Source organism: Falco rusticolus, chromosome 1, assembly GCF_015220075.1.
Source record: "Falco rusticolus isolate bFalRus1 chromosome 1, bFalRus1.pri, whole genome shotgun sequence".
Lineage (NCBI taxonomy): Eukaryota > Metazoa > Chordata > Aves > Falconiformes > Falconidae > Falco > Falco rusticolus.
In genome coordinates, this window is record NC_051187.1 from 31,538,236 (window position 1) to 31,557,736 (window position 19,501).

The following is a 19,501-nucleotide window of genomic DNA, read 5'->3' on the forward strand; positions in this document are numbered from 1 at the left end:
ATTACAGGATGGAACTGTGCGGGCTCTTTTTTATCAGAAGAGAGTGAGCACTGAAGATAGTCTAGTTGGTGCACTGTCACTAGTTCACTGCTCTAGCTACACCCTTGCACATCCAAGAAGTCATCCATACCTTTTAGTGAGTGAGCACTGTAACTCCTTCTGCAGCAAGGGGGTGGGGTGGAGAGAGGTAAGCTATATGTTTATTTTTAGCAAAACTGCTTTCTGATAATGCTATATGAAAAGTGAAAGTCCTTTGGGGTGGAGGTTAGGCAATGTTTTCTTTTTTTGCTTGTAAATCAGACAAATGCAGACAGCAGAGAGGAGGAATAGTATGTACTGCAAATCAAATCTCTTACCTACAAAGATATTATGATGTAGAAAATGGCCCCTTAATTTAATTAGGCTCTCTTGTTATCAAATTATTACCCACATGGTCAGCAAGGCCTTAGACAGAAGCAGAACATAATCAAGCTGCTCAGGAAGCCCGTTAAGTAGTAATTGCTCCTCCAGAGAATCGATCAACGTCAAGATGGCTTTTATTTTTTGTTGTTGGTGTTGGATAGTTCCAGGAAGAGACTTTGCTGAGGGTCCACATGGCTTTAGCTTGCTGCTGGTGCAGGCTGCGGTCTGCCAAAAAATACACTGCATTGTTGATCAATCAGAGTTTGCCTAAGTATACAGCAAAAAGTATTTTCAAAATAAGTTTTGCCTCTAGTGTAACTAAAACCCACAGAAATTTGCTGGTCCAAGTGAAAGAGTAAGCAAGCTGTTGAACTGATTCTTTGCATAGTTTCCTTTATTCATTTGTGGTGTAGTTTTTACAGGCCATAACCTGAGTTCACAAACTAGCCTGATCAGTGCTATTAACTTCCTTGTGATTAGTTCAAATTTTAAGATTAAAAAAAATGTATCTGGAAATTGCAATAATACAAAGACCCTCAAGGCCAAGCCAAGGGCACTCCCTAAGGATTGTGCTGAATCACATTATTTCTTATTTTTCTCTGCACAGTAACATCTAATTTTTGATCCAGTGCTACTTCCATTTTCTTTTTAAATTCTGTGAAATTGCCTACTTCACAGTGGAACTGTGGAAATAATGCAGAGCAAGGCAATCCACGTTTGCTCCTTGCATCACTGTCAAAGCTGCAGCATGTTTTGTTTTTGTAAGACAAATAGACAAGTTGCCCACCCACCTGGTCTCCAATCATTAAAAATGTACTTTTCTTTAGAAGTCAGGAAATCCTGTAAGTATTTCTGATGTAGTATGTTAAGTGGCAGAACAGAATGCAATTAGTGCATAAGCCTAAAGAAAAAACATCCAGATGTTAGAAAAATAGTTTCAACTTGTAATTCAGTTATCCTGGGGCATGGGGAGAAGGATACAGCTACCACAATGCAGGGGTTTATTTTATTTATTTTTGTATTCCAGAGAAAGAGAGTGTGAGCAAACACGTTCAATCAAAGATCAAATACAATTTTGCTTTATTCTAATAAGTAAACTGAAGTTAAACAGACAGAGGGGCTCTGTGAAGGGGCCGATTTGGCAGAACTCAACCTGGCAAAAAACCAAGAGACTGAAACCCACAGTCATAACTGCTTGGAAAAATGAAAGGTTTTTTGGGACATATTATGCATAATGCAGGATAACTAAGATCAGAAATGTTTGCAAAGAGAGTGATTTAAGGTGTGGGGTGGGTTTTAAGTTGTTCTTAAGAGTGAAATGCAGTGTGAAACAGAGTCCCCAGTGGTTGCTGTTGAAGCATGTGGGTATAGTGACAGTGAGCAGGCAAGGGGCTGAGGTGTAGCAGCACAGGCACAAGCCATGAGCCCTGGTCTGCCTTCCCAGCCTTTGGCACTTAGCAAGGCTGAGTCTTTTGGAGCCAGAAGCTGCCTCTTGCACACACTGGCTCAGCAACACCAAAGACCCAGCTATAAAGACCATGGAAAATTCCATTTTCTAAGTCTGAGCTCTACAACAGCTTGTGGCAGCAAGTACAATTTATAAACTGAACAGGGGGGTGAAAAAAGTGTCTGTTTCAAACCCACTGTTTACTAGGTCACTGACCTAGCTATTTTTGGCCTGAGTCTCACGCGGGGAGTGTTTGTGTGTGTCTTCCAACACAAGCTCTTGACACACTGATGTAATTCATACTCTGGAGTAGCCTTCCAGAGTCAGGTGGGTGTACCTAGGACAAACAAGCCACCTCACACCAATCCCTTGAGAGAGTGATTGAATTTAAAGGTTCAACTGTCTCCCTCACACTCTGGATGCATTTGGTTGTATTAGTAGTCACTGCTGTTGACATGCATGTGGATAGTTTAAGGTTTAGCTGTTGCTGCAGGAAACCCAATGAATGCCTTGGCCAGAGCACACAGGACAGCGGACTTGTGTGGCCTACAGGTAACTAACTGTAACAGAGAGCTTGTTGGAGTACAGCACCTGCCAGTGCATTATTCTAGATGCCTGAGAGCCACAAAGTTTCTAAACCTAAAAAAGTTACTTCTTCCCCTTCACAGCAATTCTCTTTCCGTTGTACAATCAGACGCCAAGGATGTGAAAAAATTTAGCTACTGTGGCCTGGCCCTTGCTGCTGTCTGTTGATGTGAATGTGCTGGAGCTGGGGGAAGCACAGATTCATTGGTTTTCACCAGAAAGATGAGCAGGAAACTGAACCCTGGGTACAGATCTCTGACAGAAACAGATCCAGTGCATTGATGGAATGTATCAGGCACCAGAGAGACAGACAGACTGGGAACACTGGTATGAAATCAGGAACAGAAAACATCCTGCCTCCTCAGCACCTGAGGAGGGTGAAAAGAAGTAATCACATCTCCCACTAAAATGAAACTGAGAGAAAGAAAAGAAGCAATTTGCAAATAGAAGGACCAGGGCAAACCCCCACTCCCACAGCGCTCATTTGCCATTTCAGACCACGAGCAGGGATCTCTCTTTCTTCCACTGTGTATTTCGTTTTTAGTGCCTTTCAGAACTGCTTGTCTACTAGGAAATTCCACAGTCAGAACAAGTGCAGAGAGGGATGAGGGTAATTGCATGATGAGCTGGTCTTGGGAGAGCTTCTTTCACTGTCATATTTTGCTGACGTTCAAGCAGCCATGCCAGAAGACATCGCACAGGGCCTCTCACTTTCACTGTCTCTCGCCACAAACCCTAGAAAGGGGCAGGCTCCAGTTTTTCCATCAAGGATTTAATCCAGCTTGTTCCATTGATGAGTTTTGTAGTGGCAATGACATATTCTGTGCCTCCATCTTCCATCTGGGACAGAAATCGCAGTGCAGCAATTTCTGCATACGTTACACCTCCCAGGAAGAACACCAGAGTGACTCGGTTCTCACCGTGTTGACCTGTGCATTCAGAGAAGTTTACAGGTTGTTTTAGTTTCATTTGTACACCTCCCATCCCTGTCAGTCAAACTCAAAATGTCCTAAAACTAAACTAAAGATAGCAGCTGAATTAGAGGAGAAACCTACTGGGTGGAATTCCAGACTGGGGCCCAGAAATGCAGACTCTACTCCCAGCTGTGGCGTCTCTTTGCAGCAAGTGCTTGTGCCTTCCCAGGCTTAATGCTAGGAGCGTGATGCTGACCTTCTTTCTAAAGTGTTACTTAATAAAATCACAGTGGAAGGTTAGGGTTTATTTTAGTACCCTGATGAAAAGTTAAACAAATGTACAACTCCACAGTGCACGTGGTACTGTCCATTAATGGAAGGCTGAATATGTGACTGGATGTTTTTAAAGAGGCCAGAAAGCTCTCTGTAAAAATGGGTTAGGTAGATCTCCTACTGCAGTAGGACAGGAAGATAAGAAAGATGCTGGACTCTTCCAGCCCTCGTTTCAGTTTGCCTCATTCCAGCCTAACAGAGATGCATCTCCTTTTAAAGAATGGGAAAACAAAGCAATACTTACGCTTTTTCTGAAGGCCAGTAGGTAACTGCTGTCTCTCTTCAAAATGGGGACCTGGCAGCATCTTTAACACCTCCTCTATGCTCCGCCACCCTGGCCGAGCCAGTAGCTGTGCCAGGCGTACGCTCAGTGGAGCATAGCCACTGTACACATAGGAAATATCGTTTGGGTTCTGCAGGAGAGAGCAGAATGTAATCAGCAGGTGAGTGCTACTTCATGCTGCAAAACAGCACCAGAGAAATTTTTAAAAAAACAACCAAACCAAAACAAAAAGGTTTTCCTGCTGCACATAATTCTGTATTGTTAGATGTAATGTTCACTGCTGAGGCCCCTGTTTACCTGTTCGTTAACATCATCCATCCATAAGCGCAGGGTTTTTCTGATCGTTGGGTAGTTATTCCTACCACTTGTCTGAGGTTTCAGGAGTCCAGCCTTTTCTAAGTTGTTTAAGGTCAATACATGTTCATAGCCATAAGTCTGCAATAGGAAGAATTCACCTTTAATACCATGTCAATAATCCATGATCAGTGTTAAAAAAAAAAAAAAGAAAAAGAAAAAGAAAAAGGCAAAGATGCTAGTTTAAAAAACTTTTTTGGTTAAGATCTATTTGGGGTTTAAATCACAATAGTAAAAGTGAACTGATATAAACCTCTCTGTATCTACATGTTGTAAATCATATATATGCACCTCCTAAGTCATTGCTAACAGCCTAAGCAGAAGCCCCAGCGCTCCAACTGTACATACTGGAAGGCAACACTACCCATGTATAAGATATGTCTGTCTAGAATGCAAGTGTTGTAGAGCTGAGGATTTAATGTGAATTTTCTCAGAAATCTGTTGATCCTAAAGTTACAGCCCCACCTGGAGGATCTCTCTTTTGTAATGGTCCAGAACCTTCTGCTTCAGTCCACTATTGCATACAGATTGCAAGCAAACGAGACGTAAGATCTTGATTAATGGATGTTTTTGAGCTATGCAGTCTTCAATGTAATTGTTAACCTATTAAAAAAACCCAACAAAACAACATAAGCTGTTATTTAAAGACCTGTTAAAATGTCTAGAAGACCTGGAAAGAAAGATCTAGTTTTGCCTAGTATCTCCAACACAGCAAGAAAGAGGGTGCAGCTGCTCTCCAGGCAGCTCAAGACCACCTGTAAGACAGTGATCCAGCACTGGTTCCACCCAGCGTTTTTCTAAAGCATGTGGGTTCCACAGCCAGTACCTAAACTTTGTCTGAAGCACTGAAAAAATTCTGATGAATGGTGTTCAATCTTTCACTGATCCCTCCCAGCACATAGTGCCCCTGTACCAGTCAAAACATCCCAGCTGTATACGGACAATGAGAGGTAACCGGAGCCCAGCAAAGCACACAGTACACCACCACCTCCCAGTACATTCAGTGACCTGAATTCAGTGATCACTACAATCCAGTGATTTCAGCATCACTGGAATAATACTGCAGATGTGCAAGGAGACTTGTGAGAATTCACAGCCTTGACACTGGAAGGAGACAGACATCACCTATATGAGATGTTTCCTCTCTCTCTCTCAAAAAAACAAACAAATGGAAAAAACCCCAGAGAAATATGCTGGAGTTTTTTTTGAAGACATGAGAGTCACTAATTGTCATTATCTACTTACCTTGTCTGTGTCTATTCCAGACATGAACTCTTGTTCCACTGTTAAATTATCAAAGAAATCTTCAGATGCTTTGGGAAAAGAATGAAAATCAATACAATAGCAACTGACAGCTACATTTTTCTACATTTAACATTTCAGCAGAGATGCACCGGATGGAGCAAAGCCAATTTTTGCCAAGCTGAATGATGTCCATCCAGCTGTCTTGCATCTTGCTGTATTTAAATTAGTCAGCCTATTGAACACGTACTCACTGGTGATATCTTTGATGAGCTCTGCAATGGAGGTGTGGTTTGCTAGAGAACTTCTTGCTGCCTGCATGTGTGGCAACTGTGAGACAAACTGCTTAATCTCTCCAACGGTTTTCGCGTGGTGTCTTTCCTAAAGAAATCCGTTGCTTAGGTTAGGTCCTGCTCAGATGAATAACACCAACCTGATTATTTTGTTGTGAGAAAGTTTTTTGCTGTACTCACTGCAACAGCAGATACCATTAGAGATATGCAACCTTTTAGGCAAAAGACTTCAAATGCTTATGCTAAAGTCACAGCATTACCTGCAACAGCACTTTGATCATTAGAAGAGGCAGGATGTAATAGAACAGGATCATTAGACTGGGTTTTTTCCATTGTACCAGTATTGCCAATTGCTTTTCTCCACCTTTGTCTGACTTCAGCCATCATGATCTGCTCCTCCGTTTCCCTACCAGCAAAATTACCTTTTCCATGCAAAGATGAATTACTTTGCCAGCTGCCAGTAAACACAGAGCTCAAGGCAAACGCAGTCAGAGACGGGGGACGCTTCCCTTCAAAGCAGTAGTGAAAGGTGCTGAGGAACTGGGCTGGTGGGGCCTGCGTCCCTCGCAAGCAGAATGCTGCCATTCACTGTACCTGGCTGTAACAACGGCCCAGGTTTTGAGCAAGGATCTGATGAAGCATAATGCGGACTCCAGCTTTCAGAGCAGTCCAGAGGTCTGTATTTCATTTGCGCTACTTGCCTCTTGCTGTAACTTGGAATAAAAATAATAATTTGACTCATGTGAAGGATTTAAATGGGCAAGTGCTGGCAGGAGAGTGATAATTAATGATGAAACCTGCAATTTAATAAGGCGTCTGCTGCCAATCCGCTGCTGTTTCATTATCACCTATTATCTCTGACAATTTCTTAGATTTCCTTTTTTTTTCTTTCCTTTAACAACCAGTATGAATAATCCATCTTTAGCACTTTCAGCACTAATATTGCAGTAATAGATATGTACTAGGAGATGAGGCTGAGCACACAGTATTTTGGTTAAGGTACTGCTACCTCCTCTTAAATGTGGCACCAGTGAAGAGGCAAAGAAAAAACGAAGGAAATACAATCAATGTGACGAGTTCTCTTGAGAATCACCATGAAGTGTGAAAGCAGAGACATGGGATCTCTCTTTATGAATCAACAGGATGTTTTCAAACAAAACCACAAACATACCCCGCAACACTCTCCAGCTTTGTCTAAGGTGACACATGAGCATGAATTTACAGCTCAAACCTCCTGTAAGACAACTGTCTTTTTCACTTTCCTGTTGTTTTTTACGCCAGTTATACTCTGTGAACATACACTTTGCAGTTTCAGTTCTTACAGCCTTTTCTCTGCATCCTCAGTGAATACAAAGGGAAAAAGACCCTGGAACCTAGCTCACAGGTAACAATAGCGACAAAGTGGAATTGATCAGTAGCTAAAATTAACCTTTGGCCTCTTGCAGAGGGAAACAGCACTTGACTGTTCTGCAGACTGAAGAAAGTTATTCCCATTATGGGAACTACAGGCTCACACAGCAGAAATGTGGTTAGGCTAGCTCCGAGCCAAGCTTTTAACAGTGCGGATAGGAAAACCTCCGCAACAGAGGTGTGGGGAGAAGCAAAGAGAGGATCTGTAGTACTACAGGATTCTTAAGAGGAGATTTGACCAACACCTACTCAGAACAGTGAAAGTGGAGCTAATCTCATCCCAGAGCAGGGGAACAGACTGGAGTGGCTTCTGAAGACTACCTGGTTTTTCTGTCTAGGGGATTACTCCATGGCAACAGCTCGAGCTGCCAGTCACAACAGCCCGGCTGAATGCAGACTGCGACTTAACTGATGGCAAGAATGCCCAAGGGATGCACAGTTGGATATGGGCCTCACCTCAAAGGCTGCTGAGATGATCTTGGCTTTCTTGCTCAGCACTGACCCCACAGCATTGAAGTTCTTGTCTCGGATTTCAGCATACAGCTCTTCAGCAGAGTTCAGCTGGAGCTTCTTGGGTTCTGTGGGGAGATCCTTCCCACCCTCGCCCTGCTTCTTTGGGGCAAACTTCTCAGGAGGGAGTTTCACATAAGCTGAAATGCAGAGAAATAGTCCTTATAAGTACTGGAACTTCACCACCAGAAGTTAAGCAGGCTGTGGAAACGTGTCCCTTGAGCTGGAAACAATTCTGAGCAGCAAAGCAAATACAAATGCCCAGACAACTCAGTATGTGTTAGTTAAGGAGAGTCTCCTCGTACTCACCCAGGGACCTATACAAACATACGTGATCAGAACCCCAGTGTTAGCCACCCTGCTTTCAAAGAGGTTTGGAGACAGGATTCCGGCCAGTCTTCAGTACAGCAGGAAGGATTAAAATCCATAAATGCCTCTCTGGAGTTTTCCTTACTACCTGCTGAAGAGCAGGAGAAAACTCTGAATAGCCTTTCACAAACTGTTCCCATCCCCTCGGCGCGGCACACGAGCCAGCCAGGCTGGAGGGTGAAAGCACACACTAACAGTTCTACTCCCACACCGTATGTTCTGTGTCACTGTGTCTGCACCCGGCTGACATCCAAACTACACCCATTCAAAAAGCATGCACTGTACTCCGCTCCCTATTCTAGGCAAAAAGAGAGCCAGAGCTGGTCTTGGGACTGGACCATCCCTGCACTAAGTTCAGGTGACCGGCTCCCACATCAGTCATTTAGTGAAGCAAAAACCCACCTGACACACTGCAACCTGCTCCAGCATGCCAGAGAGCTCCCCCTTACCCAGCAGTACTCACTGTTCTGAATTCCATAGATTTCATCTATCAGCCCTTCATACGTCAGCTGCGTAGCTAATGGCGTCAGCAGATCAACATTGCGGTCCAGCAACAAGAGCGTATCAAAGACGGGAAATATCGAGTTCTGGCTTCCAGGGAACTCACGCTTCATCCTGATCATCATGTTAGCCACGTGCTGAAAATAAATCACATTGGTCTGGTTATGGTGCCTACAAGTACGTGCACCTGCAAGTATGGGCTGCATAATGTGTGAAGGAAGAGAATGGCAAGAGGTACAAATGGGCTGACAGATGGCAGCAGAATGAGGCAAAGAAAAAGTCCTTTTCTGCTGCTCTCTGCAGTTTAGCAAGGCAGTGACTGTGCCCAAAGCACTGGGTTCATCTCAAACTGCTCCCTCATTACAAAAGGTACCAATTAAACTGTAGGTTAATCAGAGAGAAAAGGGTGAGTTATAGGGAGACATGAAAAATCTAAGGCATGAACAGTAGTTTATGCATTTCCCAATTGATTCAGCCCTTCTGCTACCAACAGAGCAGCTAAGTGTTAAAACTCCACAGAAAGAACAACTGCTGAAAACACGAAGGCTGTGTACCTATAAGCAAAAAGCACATGAAATCAGACAAATCCTCCTGACAGGAAGCCTCATGGAACAGCAAAGCTCATTCTTTTGGCCAGAGATGACAAAGACCTGATGGCCATGACCCTGAAATTCTAGTATGACAAGAAGGGTCCATGACTGGATTCAAAAAACCCACAGGCGCATTTAACCAAACACTCCTTAAGGCAGTTACAAAGAACAAGATGCATTTTTTCAGCAACAGCATTCGCCTCACCCGGGCACACTCGCCCTTCCCAAAAATCTGTGGGATGGTTCCGTAGAGAGCCTGCAGCGTCATCAGCCCCTTTGCCGCATGGTACAGACTCGTCTGGTCACTCTCCAGGTAACATTCCTAAAAACCAAGAAGGATTCCCAATGGGAGGTGTCGATTTGGCACAGCTGCTTCCGCAGCAGAATGTGGTCCATGTGACCAGTTCAGAGGAGACATATGCTGGGGAAACAACTACGGCTGTTGGCAAATACACACCTTATCTGTGCTGCTGCTGTATTAAAGCATTTGATCGGACCAGCCACTAATATTTTTTAACTCCACACACTACTCCCAGTTTGATGGGGAGAAGTGAGAGAGCCAGAAAGTGACTGTAGAAAGCCTCTCCCTCTAATTAGGCTAATCTGAGCACACAACACCTCATCGTAGCTGCGACAAGCAGCTGCAAGCCCTGATGCGTCCTCTGGGCTACATTTAATAAGGCAGAGACGGCCAAAGCAGCTCTCAAACCTTTCTGTCCCCAGACACAGCACTCTGAGAAGGGGATACACTGCTGGTATGTGCCAGCTGTTAATACTCAGTACAGCTTAGCGTGCAGGATTAACCATTGTACACGGCTCTTTGGCTGTGTGTCGGCAACAAACTGCGCTGGCTCTTTGTAATGACTAAATATTTTAAGCCTCACGAATACTCGATCTGTGAAGATAACAGCAGCAGTTAGAGCTGGAGGAGCTGGGGTGCAGCTTGGTGCAGTTTTCCTTCAGCATTTAGTCAGAAAACAGCCAGAGAAGTTCAGGCTCAGTTCAGCACTTGGGATCAAGCCACGTCGGCTCTGCAGGGCCTTTCCCTGCTGCGCAGGGCACCCACAAACCCTCCAAGAGCCTCTGTTCCAAACACCAGCAGCTGACAACAAAAACACCGAGTGTTTCTCCTCGAAGAGGAGCCGAGTGCTTACCTTGAACGCACTCTCAGACTCCATGGAGAGCAGGTCTCCGTCGAAGGGTATCAAGTCCAGGCTGTACTGCTCTCGGTGGATGAAGGACCCCAGCACACCCTGCTCCTTCAACCACTGCTCGCACAGCAGGCTGCGGCGCGGCACGAAGAGGATGTGGAAGTCCCTCTGGGGAGAACGGCCTCTGTCCTCCCTGGAAGAGTCACAGGCAGGAGCACAGCAAAGGGTAACTGGGCTGCATGGGTGACCAGTGCAGGCAGTGGGCTGGGAGCACTGAATTCCAATGAAATGGGAATGCTGCACTTGGTTGTTATTACCAACTTTGTATTTCAGAATGGGTTTTGCCCAGCCAATTTCACAGCCACAGGGTGTTCACAGCCACAGGACAGGTGCTGTGACACCAGGGCGAGGCGACTCGGTTTCCCTGCGGTTCTGCAGGAAGGTTTTCCCTGCAGTTCCATACAGGAGGGCTGCTCAAAGCATGACTCGTGCCACCTAATTAGAAGGAACACAGGCGTGTGCCCTCAAGTGACCCCCCCCCCTTCCCAAGGCATCTCCCACCCTGACTGCAGCCCACCGGTGCTGACAAACCACGTGGCACTTCCAGGCCAGACCTGTCCCCTCTCTGCGGTGGGGGCCCAGGGGACGGAGACCCCCGGGGCAGAGCACACCTGAGCACGTTGTCCGTGATGATGTCCATCAGCTCCAGCTTGGGCCTGACGAAGAAGATGATGTTCTTGACATCTGCCTGCGGCAGGCGGCCCGGCTTGAGCGTGAACATCTTCTCCACCTCATGTTCCTAGGTGGACACGGCGCTCAGCGCCCGGACACGACGGCCCCCCCCTTCCCCAGCGCCCCCCGCCGCGCCCACCTTCAGCAGCGAGTACTGCGCGATCAACCCGAAGGGCCCGGTCAGCGACTCGTCCCACACGATAGCCTGCGGGAAGGGGCAGAAGGGTCAGGCCCGAGCCCCGCCGCCGCCCCCCCGGGCCCCCCCTCGCCCCCGCCGCTCACCTTGGAGCCCGCGCACTTATCGAGGAACTCGCGCAGCTCCCTGCGCCCCGCTTCGCGCAGTGCCGTCAGGTTAACGCGCCCCGAGCTGAGATGCGCCGCCATCACCACCCGCCGTCTCACGTGACCCCCGCCACGTGACCCCGCCCACCCCGCCCCCTGCCACAGCGCCCCCTGGCGGCCTGAGCGCCCCCCCACCCCGTTAATCCATCTCCTTACCCTGCAGCCACAGGGCAACATTCCCAACGGGACCCAAGCGCATGGAAGAACACACACCTTTTCTTTTTTTTTCCAAAATAGAACTTTAATATATATATGCATATATACACACACACTATATAGAAGCGGAAAGAATGAAAAAAAAACCGGGATGTCCCACAAACAGTTTTATGCACAACACCCGGGTTTCTACCCCGCCCCCACCCCCCGCAGCAGCTCCCCTTCTTACCTGCCTGTGAGTTCACGTTTCACACCGACATCAAACCACAACCCAGAGCTCATGTTTGCTGAACAAAATCAATCGCAACCAAACGAGGAAATTAAAATAAAGGATGAAATATTTTTCAACCCAGTCCAGTGTCAAAAAAAAGCTTAAAAATCTAAATGTACAAATTCAGCCTTAAAATGGTTTAGTGCAAATATGAAAATTAACAGCATAATTTTAAGGTATTTAAATAAGCTTTAATATAGCTATATTGCTTCATTCCTATACATGTTTTTTCCATCGACAGACACAACAGCATGGGGGCATTTCTTGTTAAAGAGTAGGGACAAACCCAGAACCTGGGAAGAAACAGCATAAAGTCATTTGTTAAATCATGTATTTATATTTCACTTCAGTTTATTAAAAGGAGATAGGGTATTTATTAGTGGAGGAGCAAAATATTTATCAATTTACTGATTCTGGAGTGGATGGGCAAGGGGAATGGGAGCAAGGGGGCCAAGAAATGTTGTCCCTTTTCCTGACATTCAGCACAGACAAATGCTGGTGGTATAAATTGTCCAATCGGGGCACACAGTGTCCTCCTGGCCACGTGTGGCATTAGAAGGTCTCATCATCATTGCAGTCGGCCGTCCAGTGCCCAAACATCTCGCAGGTATCGCAATAGGGGCGTTCCTCTCTCCTGCTGCCATGGTAAGCTGAGTGGGGTGGCTCCTCCAGCATCTGTGCCTGGGTCGGACAGTCTTCAGTGTCGTGAAGATCAAAGCAGCCGCAGATGTCACAGAAGAGACGAGGCTTCTTCTTTGACAAGCTTTCTTCCTCACTGCAAGAACAGCACCAGCACAAGTCAAGCAGGGCACTTCTTCATAGAGGAGAAAGGCCTGCCTCCCTGCCCCGCACTGTAAGTTGTCTCGTAATTACTGAGACCAAGGAAACACCACAGTGGTCAACAGCAAAAAATAATTATAAAAGCCCTTCTCAGGTTTTTCTGACATCTTGACTACTTTGCAGGACCCCCACAATCCCTTACATTATAATATTTACCAAACTGCTTTGTTTGTGTAAATATTTGCACAAATGCAGACACCAGTCAAAAAAACCCCCACATGTAAACTAGTTTCTCTTTTCCCTTGAAAGGAGAGATATGAAGTCACAATGTATCAAATTGGTTTTAGTTCTATTTCTCTGGACTGGATCTCCCCATCCCAGTGCAGCTACCTGCCTCTTGGGAGCACAGACTCTTCTCCTTCGGTTGGGAGGAGCCAGACTTGACCAAGACTGACCACCTGTATGTTACGATACTTCAGCACTTGTGATCGAGCTACAGAGAATCATTTTGCACCACCAGATACACCATAGTCACGGACCTAAACCCAAGGCTGGTTCACTCATTAAGTTCAAGAGAAAGTTCTGTTTGTCCTTCCTGACAGCTGGAATCAGGCTGTTGCACTGTGCAGCTAACAACTGACTGCTACCACCAAAACACAAACCGAGGCTTCCTTTAGGATTTATACCTGTCATAGTTATTTATCTCCTCTTCATTGCCATTGAGGGCTGCTTCACACATTCTTTGTATTTTCAAGTTCAGTTCTTCGTTTCTCCTTTGCAGATCTACTATCACTGAATTCAGGAAGTCGATCTGTGACAGTCAAGAACAAGGACGGTTGTCAGCAGGTTGGGACTGCACTTCAGAGACAGCAAGCGACAAAGGAATAACCCTCAAACTGACATGCGCAGATCTGCATTAATTCTTACCACTGCGTCGCTGTATTACAGAGAGCACCTGTGGACACTGATAGAACAAGGGACAGGAGCTTCCCAAAGGACCCCTGAGACACCCAGCAGGATTTCTGCCCAGGGAGCTACGTCCTTCTGCCCAGCCAGCATGTCTGACAGACATCAGTGGGTCCCAACCCACCACCGATGAAGTTCTTTTTCTAATGTTATGTTTTGAACATAAATCCAGCTGTGTAGTTCTGATCAGAACAGCGTCTCTGTTCCCCTGAGCCTGCCGCTCTGGTGGATACTCTCAGAGCTATCCCAAAGTGGATAGTGGGCACTGGAACAGCACAGCACACCCATCGGCATCTCTGAAAGCTAGAGAACCACAGAGATCAGCAAGCCAGCACTGCAGCAGCACTGCTGAATGTAATCAAGTAATGCTTGGCAAATTAACATAGTGAATAAAATAAAGGAAGCCAAGAAGTGGAACAAACCTCGTGCTGATTGGAAGGAAGGGTTGCCATCAGCAGGTGAGTTGAAGGATGCAAAAAAAAAAACAACCAGAAAAAGAGATTGGTGGTCAGTGTATGTTAATTACACTACTTCTGACCTCTGTACAGACTAGGAAGGATATTTTTTAATCAATATGACCAACATTAGTGATCTAACAGGGACTTTATAATGAGCAGAAGGTGCTTCTGTTGTAACCGTGTTTCCCAGGCATTTGTTGTCACAGGCCGCACTTCTCATGTTCATTATGATTATCATTCTGCTTGGTACATGTTTTTCCTGTTACCAAGCACGTGACAAATGAGCAATGTCTTTTCTCTGCTGCTGCCAACCTTCACTCAGAGTAAAGTTCTGCAGTTAAAAATGAGCAAAGATCAGTATTTCCAACAGCAGAAGTTTAGAAGCAGCATGGGGAGCTCGGGTAGCCCACTGCCCCAAGATGGCAAGCACCACAGATACAGGTGGGCAACGCCTTACTCCTTGTGCGCATCCAAGCAACCTTTGGAAAGAACACCAAGGGGCAGCTCCTGCGTGTGCTCTGCTGGGCTGCACCTCACCAACAGGCTGCAGGTCAAAACTTGCCACCCCTGCTGCCCTGCTTGCCTTCTCATGTTCCAATAACCTGAACTATTTCTCCAGTATCACTCATCACTTGATTCTTAGTATTTACTGTCATAAAGATTTCCTTTCAGAAGCACAAGGTTCCAAGATAAATCTGCCCATTATAATCCTGACGTACAAAATCTTGTAGAAACTGTTTTTTGAAAAATATTTCACTGCCAAGACACACCGCTGTTTTAGCATGCTGATGTCTCAGATCAAGTACCTGCTTCTCTTTTGCAATTTCATCTTGAAGTAGATTAGCAGCAATGTCACCTTTAAAGAAAAAAAAACAGACAAGGTATAATATGAGGCATACAATGGCTTAAGGCAGAGACTGAAATAATGTAACAGTCTCTAGTCTCCAAAACATCTTATTCTCGTTACTTCTAATCACTCAGTATAAGCTTCGGTATGAGGGACTTTTCTGGGGAATTGTTTGACCACTGCATTGCAGAAGCATATTCGATACTGTATGTTACTTATTAAAATACAAAAAATGTATGTATAGGTGACAACTAAAGTTCACAAATCTCCTAAATCACACATCTCTAAAGTTGCAGAGATGAGCCTGTAGGACGAAGCTTAAGGAGCTCAACATAAGGTAAGCGTGAGTGTATAAAATGTGGGACTCAGTCCTGTGCTCAGGTAGGCGGTTTTGTTACGATGCCTACATGTTACTTTGCAGCTCCAGCAAGGAAAATGAAAACCAGCCTGAGAAAGGCTCTTGCACAGAAGCCACACCCATGAGCAGGATAAAGTTTTACAGCTTATAAACACGTTCCATTTCAAGTCGAATTGCCCCCCACCCGGGTGAAAATGGGGTTAACTGGCAATGTCAGTAGCTTCCACGTTTTGCAGCTGGTCAGGCTTCCTTCATTCAAATCTCATGTGTGTTCTGCAACAGGAAAGTCACCTTTCTCAGGAGGTTCAGTTAGTTAAGCCTCCTTTTGACTATCTGGTTAACAGCTGCAAAAATCTACAAGATCAAAGCTGAAGGCACAGAGGCAGCTCCTTTTACCTGAGGAGCTTGTTACAGTTAAAGGCTGTTCATTGTTTTCCTTGAGCTTTTGCTCCAAGTTCTTCACTTTTTCCTCAAGTTCCAGTTTGTCAGACTCCAGTGACTTAACCACTGACTGCAAGGTTTTTGCAGACGCGTTTTCTCCACGGAGCACTGTGATCTGTAAGAATTATTTGAGAATGCTTAGATCTTCCAGAACAAAGTCAGAGAACCAAGGCGACATCCTTAGTAGAAATGGCTAAATAGCCACCAAAAATACATGACACGAGCCACCAAACTAGGCACAGGTATCTAAAGATTTACTTCTAAGGTATAACTGGGCTACATTAGTAAAGAAAAACAACTAGCTAACCCTTCAGTGGCAAGCATGCAAAGCTATATGCTTCTAGCCATAACTTAATCCAAAATTCAGAATCATCCCACTGTTCTTTATTTACCTCATTTCTGAGTTTTTCCAGTTCCTCATCTTTTTGTGTGATCAAGGCACTAGTAACGCTGATGGATTTTTGTAAAGATGCTCTCTCTTCATCAATTTCTTTTTTTAATGTTGATTCTCTAAAAGAAAACCAAATACAACCAGAAATCATCTAAAGAATGGATTATTGTAGTTGCCTAAAAAAGTTTAATTTAATTTCAAGTATTAAACCACTGTAAGAAGTGGTTCTTAAAAAGCATATTTCAATTCTGTATTTGACCAAGATCTTATATATGTATAAATATTTCAGGTGTTGTAACTGTGGAAACAAAGCAAAAACTTTACCTAGGTAGTACATGCCAGAATCTGCAAATCATCGTATCCATTTGAATTTAAAGAAGCAAGTTAATAGACTGGGGAGATACAGGATAAACAAACATGTTGCACAATGTTCCACAAAACCTAACTGCAGAGTTTTGTTACTTCTTGAAAATTATTAACAAGCAACAAAACATACATGCAAAGCTCATTATACAAGTTGTCATGCAAAGCATTGATGATGCTGGAAATATCAGCTGGTCCTCACTAATTTCAGTGACATCATTATTTCCTGAAACATGTACTTGGGAGAGTTTCTGGGCCTTTAACAACTACTGTTTCAGCACAAAACCATGTGGGATTTGTTCTGCTTCATGGAACAAGAGCTAAGAAGCAGACACAAACCCCTACTGTGTACCTATGTCCAGTTTTCCCAACCTTTTCAGTTGATCTAATAAGAGATACAACTTCTGTCTACAATTCCTGATGATGTCCTGACAGTCATCTTTAGGCATGGTAACTATGACATCCTCACACTGATGCTAGAGTCTTCCTCATAGGGCATGCAATGCACACAGATGAGTAACTGTCCTCTAAAGTGAGGACTACTGCTGCAAAAGTTCCCTACAAGCTGAAAGATTTTTGTTTGGTTTAAAAAAAAAAAAAAAGAAAAAAAAAAGAGAATGATACTTTAGAATCTATGTTTACTTTTCTAAAATAGAAACTTGCTTTTCAGTGCACCAGGCAGCGCCCAGCAGCTGTGTCGCCTCTCTGACTTCTGTGGGTGTAGCCAGTTTTCTACAAAATTCCACGTGTCTCGGTTTAGATGATCATGGTCTCACCGCCACAGCAGTGAGCTGCTTCTCTTTGTGCTAGCTGAGAGGGCTGAAGGGAAGCTCGGCTGCCTGAATGCCTACCCACTACACAAAAAGCACAGAGTAGCCAATACTTTGAAGATACCAAATAACATTTAACCGTTTCGTTTAAGTAACTAAACTACACTCCACTCTCGCAGGACTGTTCAAGACATCAAGGGCAGAACACACCCTTGCGTGAGGATGCTCAGTGGGTAGGGGATGGCTGTGAAATTCAAACAGAAAAGTTTTCATAACCATAGTATCTACAGTTAGTGAGAGCCACGATACCCAGACCATGAAATACAATAAATCTCACCGATTCAAGATAAATAGGAGACTCAACAATGAGAGCACAATTAATGCAATTCTTTCATTGTTAAGATTATACTTGCGAATGGAAGCAGCAAGTGGAGAATCTGGGGTTTAGAAAAGCTGATGCAGCTACCAAACAAGAACCAAAAGGTTGATTTTGGTTTTGGTGTATTTTTACAATGAGAGAATTAATATAAGCAGAAACACAACAAATTGCAGACTGCACAATCGTGCCTTCAAGTTCAAGTTATACTCCTGCTAATAAAAACCAAAAGGGCAACAGCATTTAATAGACCTTCTTGCCATCCCTGATTCAGCAAAGCACTAAGAGCACGACATCAATCTCTGCGTCCTTCTGCAGGATTACATACATGCTCTAGCCTAGCCCATGCTTTACATGCCTTGCTGAATTGGGTCAAAAGCACGGGAGGGCTGGGGGGTGGTGGTATGGGGAAGAAACATGCCACCAAGGCACAGGATACTGCTGACGGAGCAGGGCTGCACTCTCCAATCCACAGAGCTGCAAATCCAGCATTTACTGGAAAATGCACGTGGAAGTTGCTGCTCACAAGCTCTGCTGTACCCAAGACTTCTGAGTTTCCCTTTGCGATACACGCAGCTGTAGGAGGGCAGATGGAAACCCCAGTGACTCATCTCACGCTCAAGAGCTTGTTATTTAGTCAATGTTTCCACTTTTTGGTCAGATCTTTGTCTTAGAGATCAAGACCAAACATAGGCTTTTTGTAGAAATATGATTAATTAATATGCCATTTAATGGGCTTGGTTTTAACCACCACAAGCATTTAGGTGACTGAAAAAAGCCAACAGTTTGTGAGCATATAAATATTTATTTACAAATTCAATACAGGAGTCTAGAATACTATAACACAAGGGGAGAGAAACAGGAGAAGAAAAGAGGAGTGAAAACAGGAGCGGGGGAAAAGGTCCCTGTACATTTTTTGTTTTTTTCTCTTTTTACTTTTTTCTTTTACAGGGCAGTCTCTCCAGGAGCCATGCTCTACAGCTCCTGCTGGAGGCCCTTGAGAATGTGGAAACTGGAAAACCTACGAATATGGTAGGTACATGTCACTACTTACTTATATGTTAAGTGTGGATCACAGTTCACTTCCAGCATCAGCTGGGAGCCTGCCCCACTGATGCTCTCAGCTTCAGTATCGTTGGTAGTATGATTCATGTGTGAGATAGCAAACATAAGGAGCGTATGTTGAATGTGAAATAACTACATAGTGATAACTTGCAAGAAAAATCCTGTGGAAACTATTTATTTTATCAGAGAAAAAACAAGTAAGTTGATTAGGTGAACTTAGAACTTTTTTCCTGTCAATTCAAGTCCAAAATACCTGCTTGCCAGCAGGGATTAAAGAAAAAGAACAATAAAAATGACTTTGTCGTTTCACACACCATTTTAAAATCTCACTTTCTTGAGGAGGTTAAACCATGTTTTAAGCAGTGTGTGTAAGTCATGGGAGAGAGAGGGTTTTTTTTTAACGTTAAAACAAAAAAAAAAAAAATCACCCAGATTCTTCCCTTACTACAAAAATAAGAAATTCTAAGAATGAAGCAAATACCTTAAAGTGCTACTGGGTAAGCTTTAAAAATGCAAGATAACAAGAACCACGTTAGAAACATGGAGTAGAAATGCAAAATACTGTAAGTAAGAACTAATTTTGCACCAAGGGGCTTTTTTTTTTGTTTTGGTAAAAAATATAGACTTTTAAAATATTTTTTTTATATATATATATAGCTGAGTATTTTACAAAACAAAAGCAAGACACCAAGGGACAAAGGCAGCCAAAATATGTACAACAACTTTACTTAAAAAAAAAAAAATTATTTATTGTAACGTGGATAGACTTTCTTGAGTCTTACCATTAAAGACACACAGATA

General features: G+C 44.1%; 2 protein-coding genes across 22 annotated transcripts in view; both read right to left on the minus strand.

The window, feature by feature from the left end:
• Window positions 1-1,394: 1,394 nt before the first annotated feature.
• On the minus strand, window positions 1,395-11,522 carry VPS33A (VPS33A core subunit of CORVET and HOPS complexes). 7 transcript variants are annotated; one of them, XM_037375483.1, is made up of 13 exons: window positions 11,399-11,522; window positions 11,256-11,321; window positions 11,056-11,183; window positions 10,388-10,577; window positions 9,439-9,555; window positions 8,606-8,780; window positions 7,720-7,913; window positions 5,815-5,941; window positions 5,564-5,631; window positions 4,784-4,921; window positions 4,262-4,399; window positions 3,926-4,094; window positions 1,395-3,363 (listed from the first exon to the last, which is right to left on the minus strand). In XM_037375483.1, exons 1-13 carry the CDS (start codon window positions 11,498-11,500, stop codon window positions 3,170-3,172), a joined length of 1,806 nt encoding a protein of 601 aa, XP_037231380.1. In that variant the 5' UTR covers window positions 11,501-11,522; the 3' UTR covers window positions 1,395-3,169. The 7 variants fall into 7 exon arrangements, 3 of the variants coding, with proteins under 3 accessions (XP_037231380.1, XP_037231381.1, XP_037231382.1); XM_037375484.1 differs by lacking the exon at window positions 11,399-11,522 and having other exon boundaries at window positions 11,056-11,100; window positions 11,256-11,319; XM_037375485.1 differs by lacking the exons at window positions 1,395-3,363; window positions 3,926-4,094; window positions 4,262-4,399; window positions 4,784-4,921 and having other exon boundaries at window positions 5,811-5,941.
• A 532-nt stretch (window positions 11,523-12,054) lies between these two features.
• The window catches only part of CLIP1 (CAP-Gly domain containing linker protein 1), an 81,446-nt gene continuing 73,999 nt past the window's right edge, over window positions 12,055-19,501 (minus strand). For 10 of the 15 annotated variants that reach the window (XM_037375495.1, XM_037375494.1, XM_037375493.1 and 7 more), the window contains 7 exons: window positions 19,182-19,202; window positions 16,128-16,245; window positions 15,691-15,850; window positions 14,896-14,945; window positions 14,054-14,059; window positions 13,352-13,476; window positions 12,055-12,660 (listed from right to left, as the gene is read on the minus strand). In XM_037375495.1, coding sequence (XP_037231392.1) covers window positions 12,438-12,660; window positions 13,352-13,476; window positions 14,054-14,059; window positions 14,896-14,945; window positions 15,691-15,850; window positions 16,128-16,245; window positions 19,182-19,202 — 703 coding nt within the window. In that variant the 3' untranslated portion in view covers window positions 12,055-12,437. Of the gene's footprint in view, window positions 12,661-13,351; window positions 13,477-14,053; window positions 14,060-14,895; window positions 14,946-15,690; window positions 15,851-16,127; window positions 16,246-19,181; window positions 19,203-19,357; window positions 19,478-19,501 lie in introns of those variants that run through there. The other 5 variants (XM_037375506.1, XM_037375502.1, XM_037375500.1 and 2 more) reach the window with 3 other exon arrangements.

Coding starts and splice junctions, on each gene's coding strand:
- VPS33A (XM_037375483.1), bottom strand. CDS start 11,500: ATGGCGGCGCATCTCAGCTCGGGGCGCGTTAACCTGACGGCACTGCGC. Junction 8,781..9,438: donor GGAAGGGCGAGTGTGCCCGG/GTGAGGCGAATG, acceptor ATTTATTTTCAG/CACGTGGCTAACATGATGAT. Junction 5,632..5,814: donor GCTCATCAAAGATATCACCA/GTGAGTACGTGT, acceptor CTTTTCCCAAAG/CATCTGAAGATTTCTTTGAT.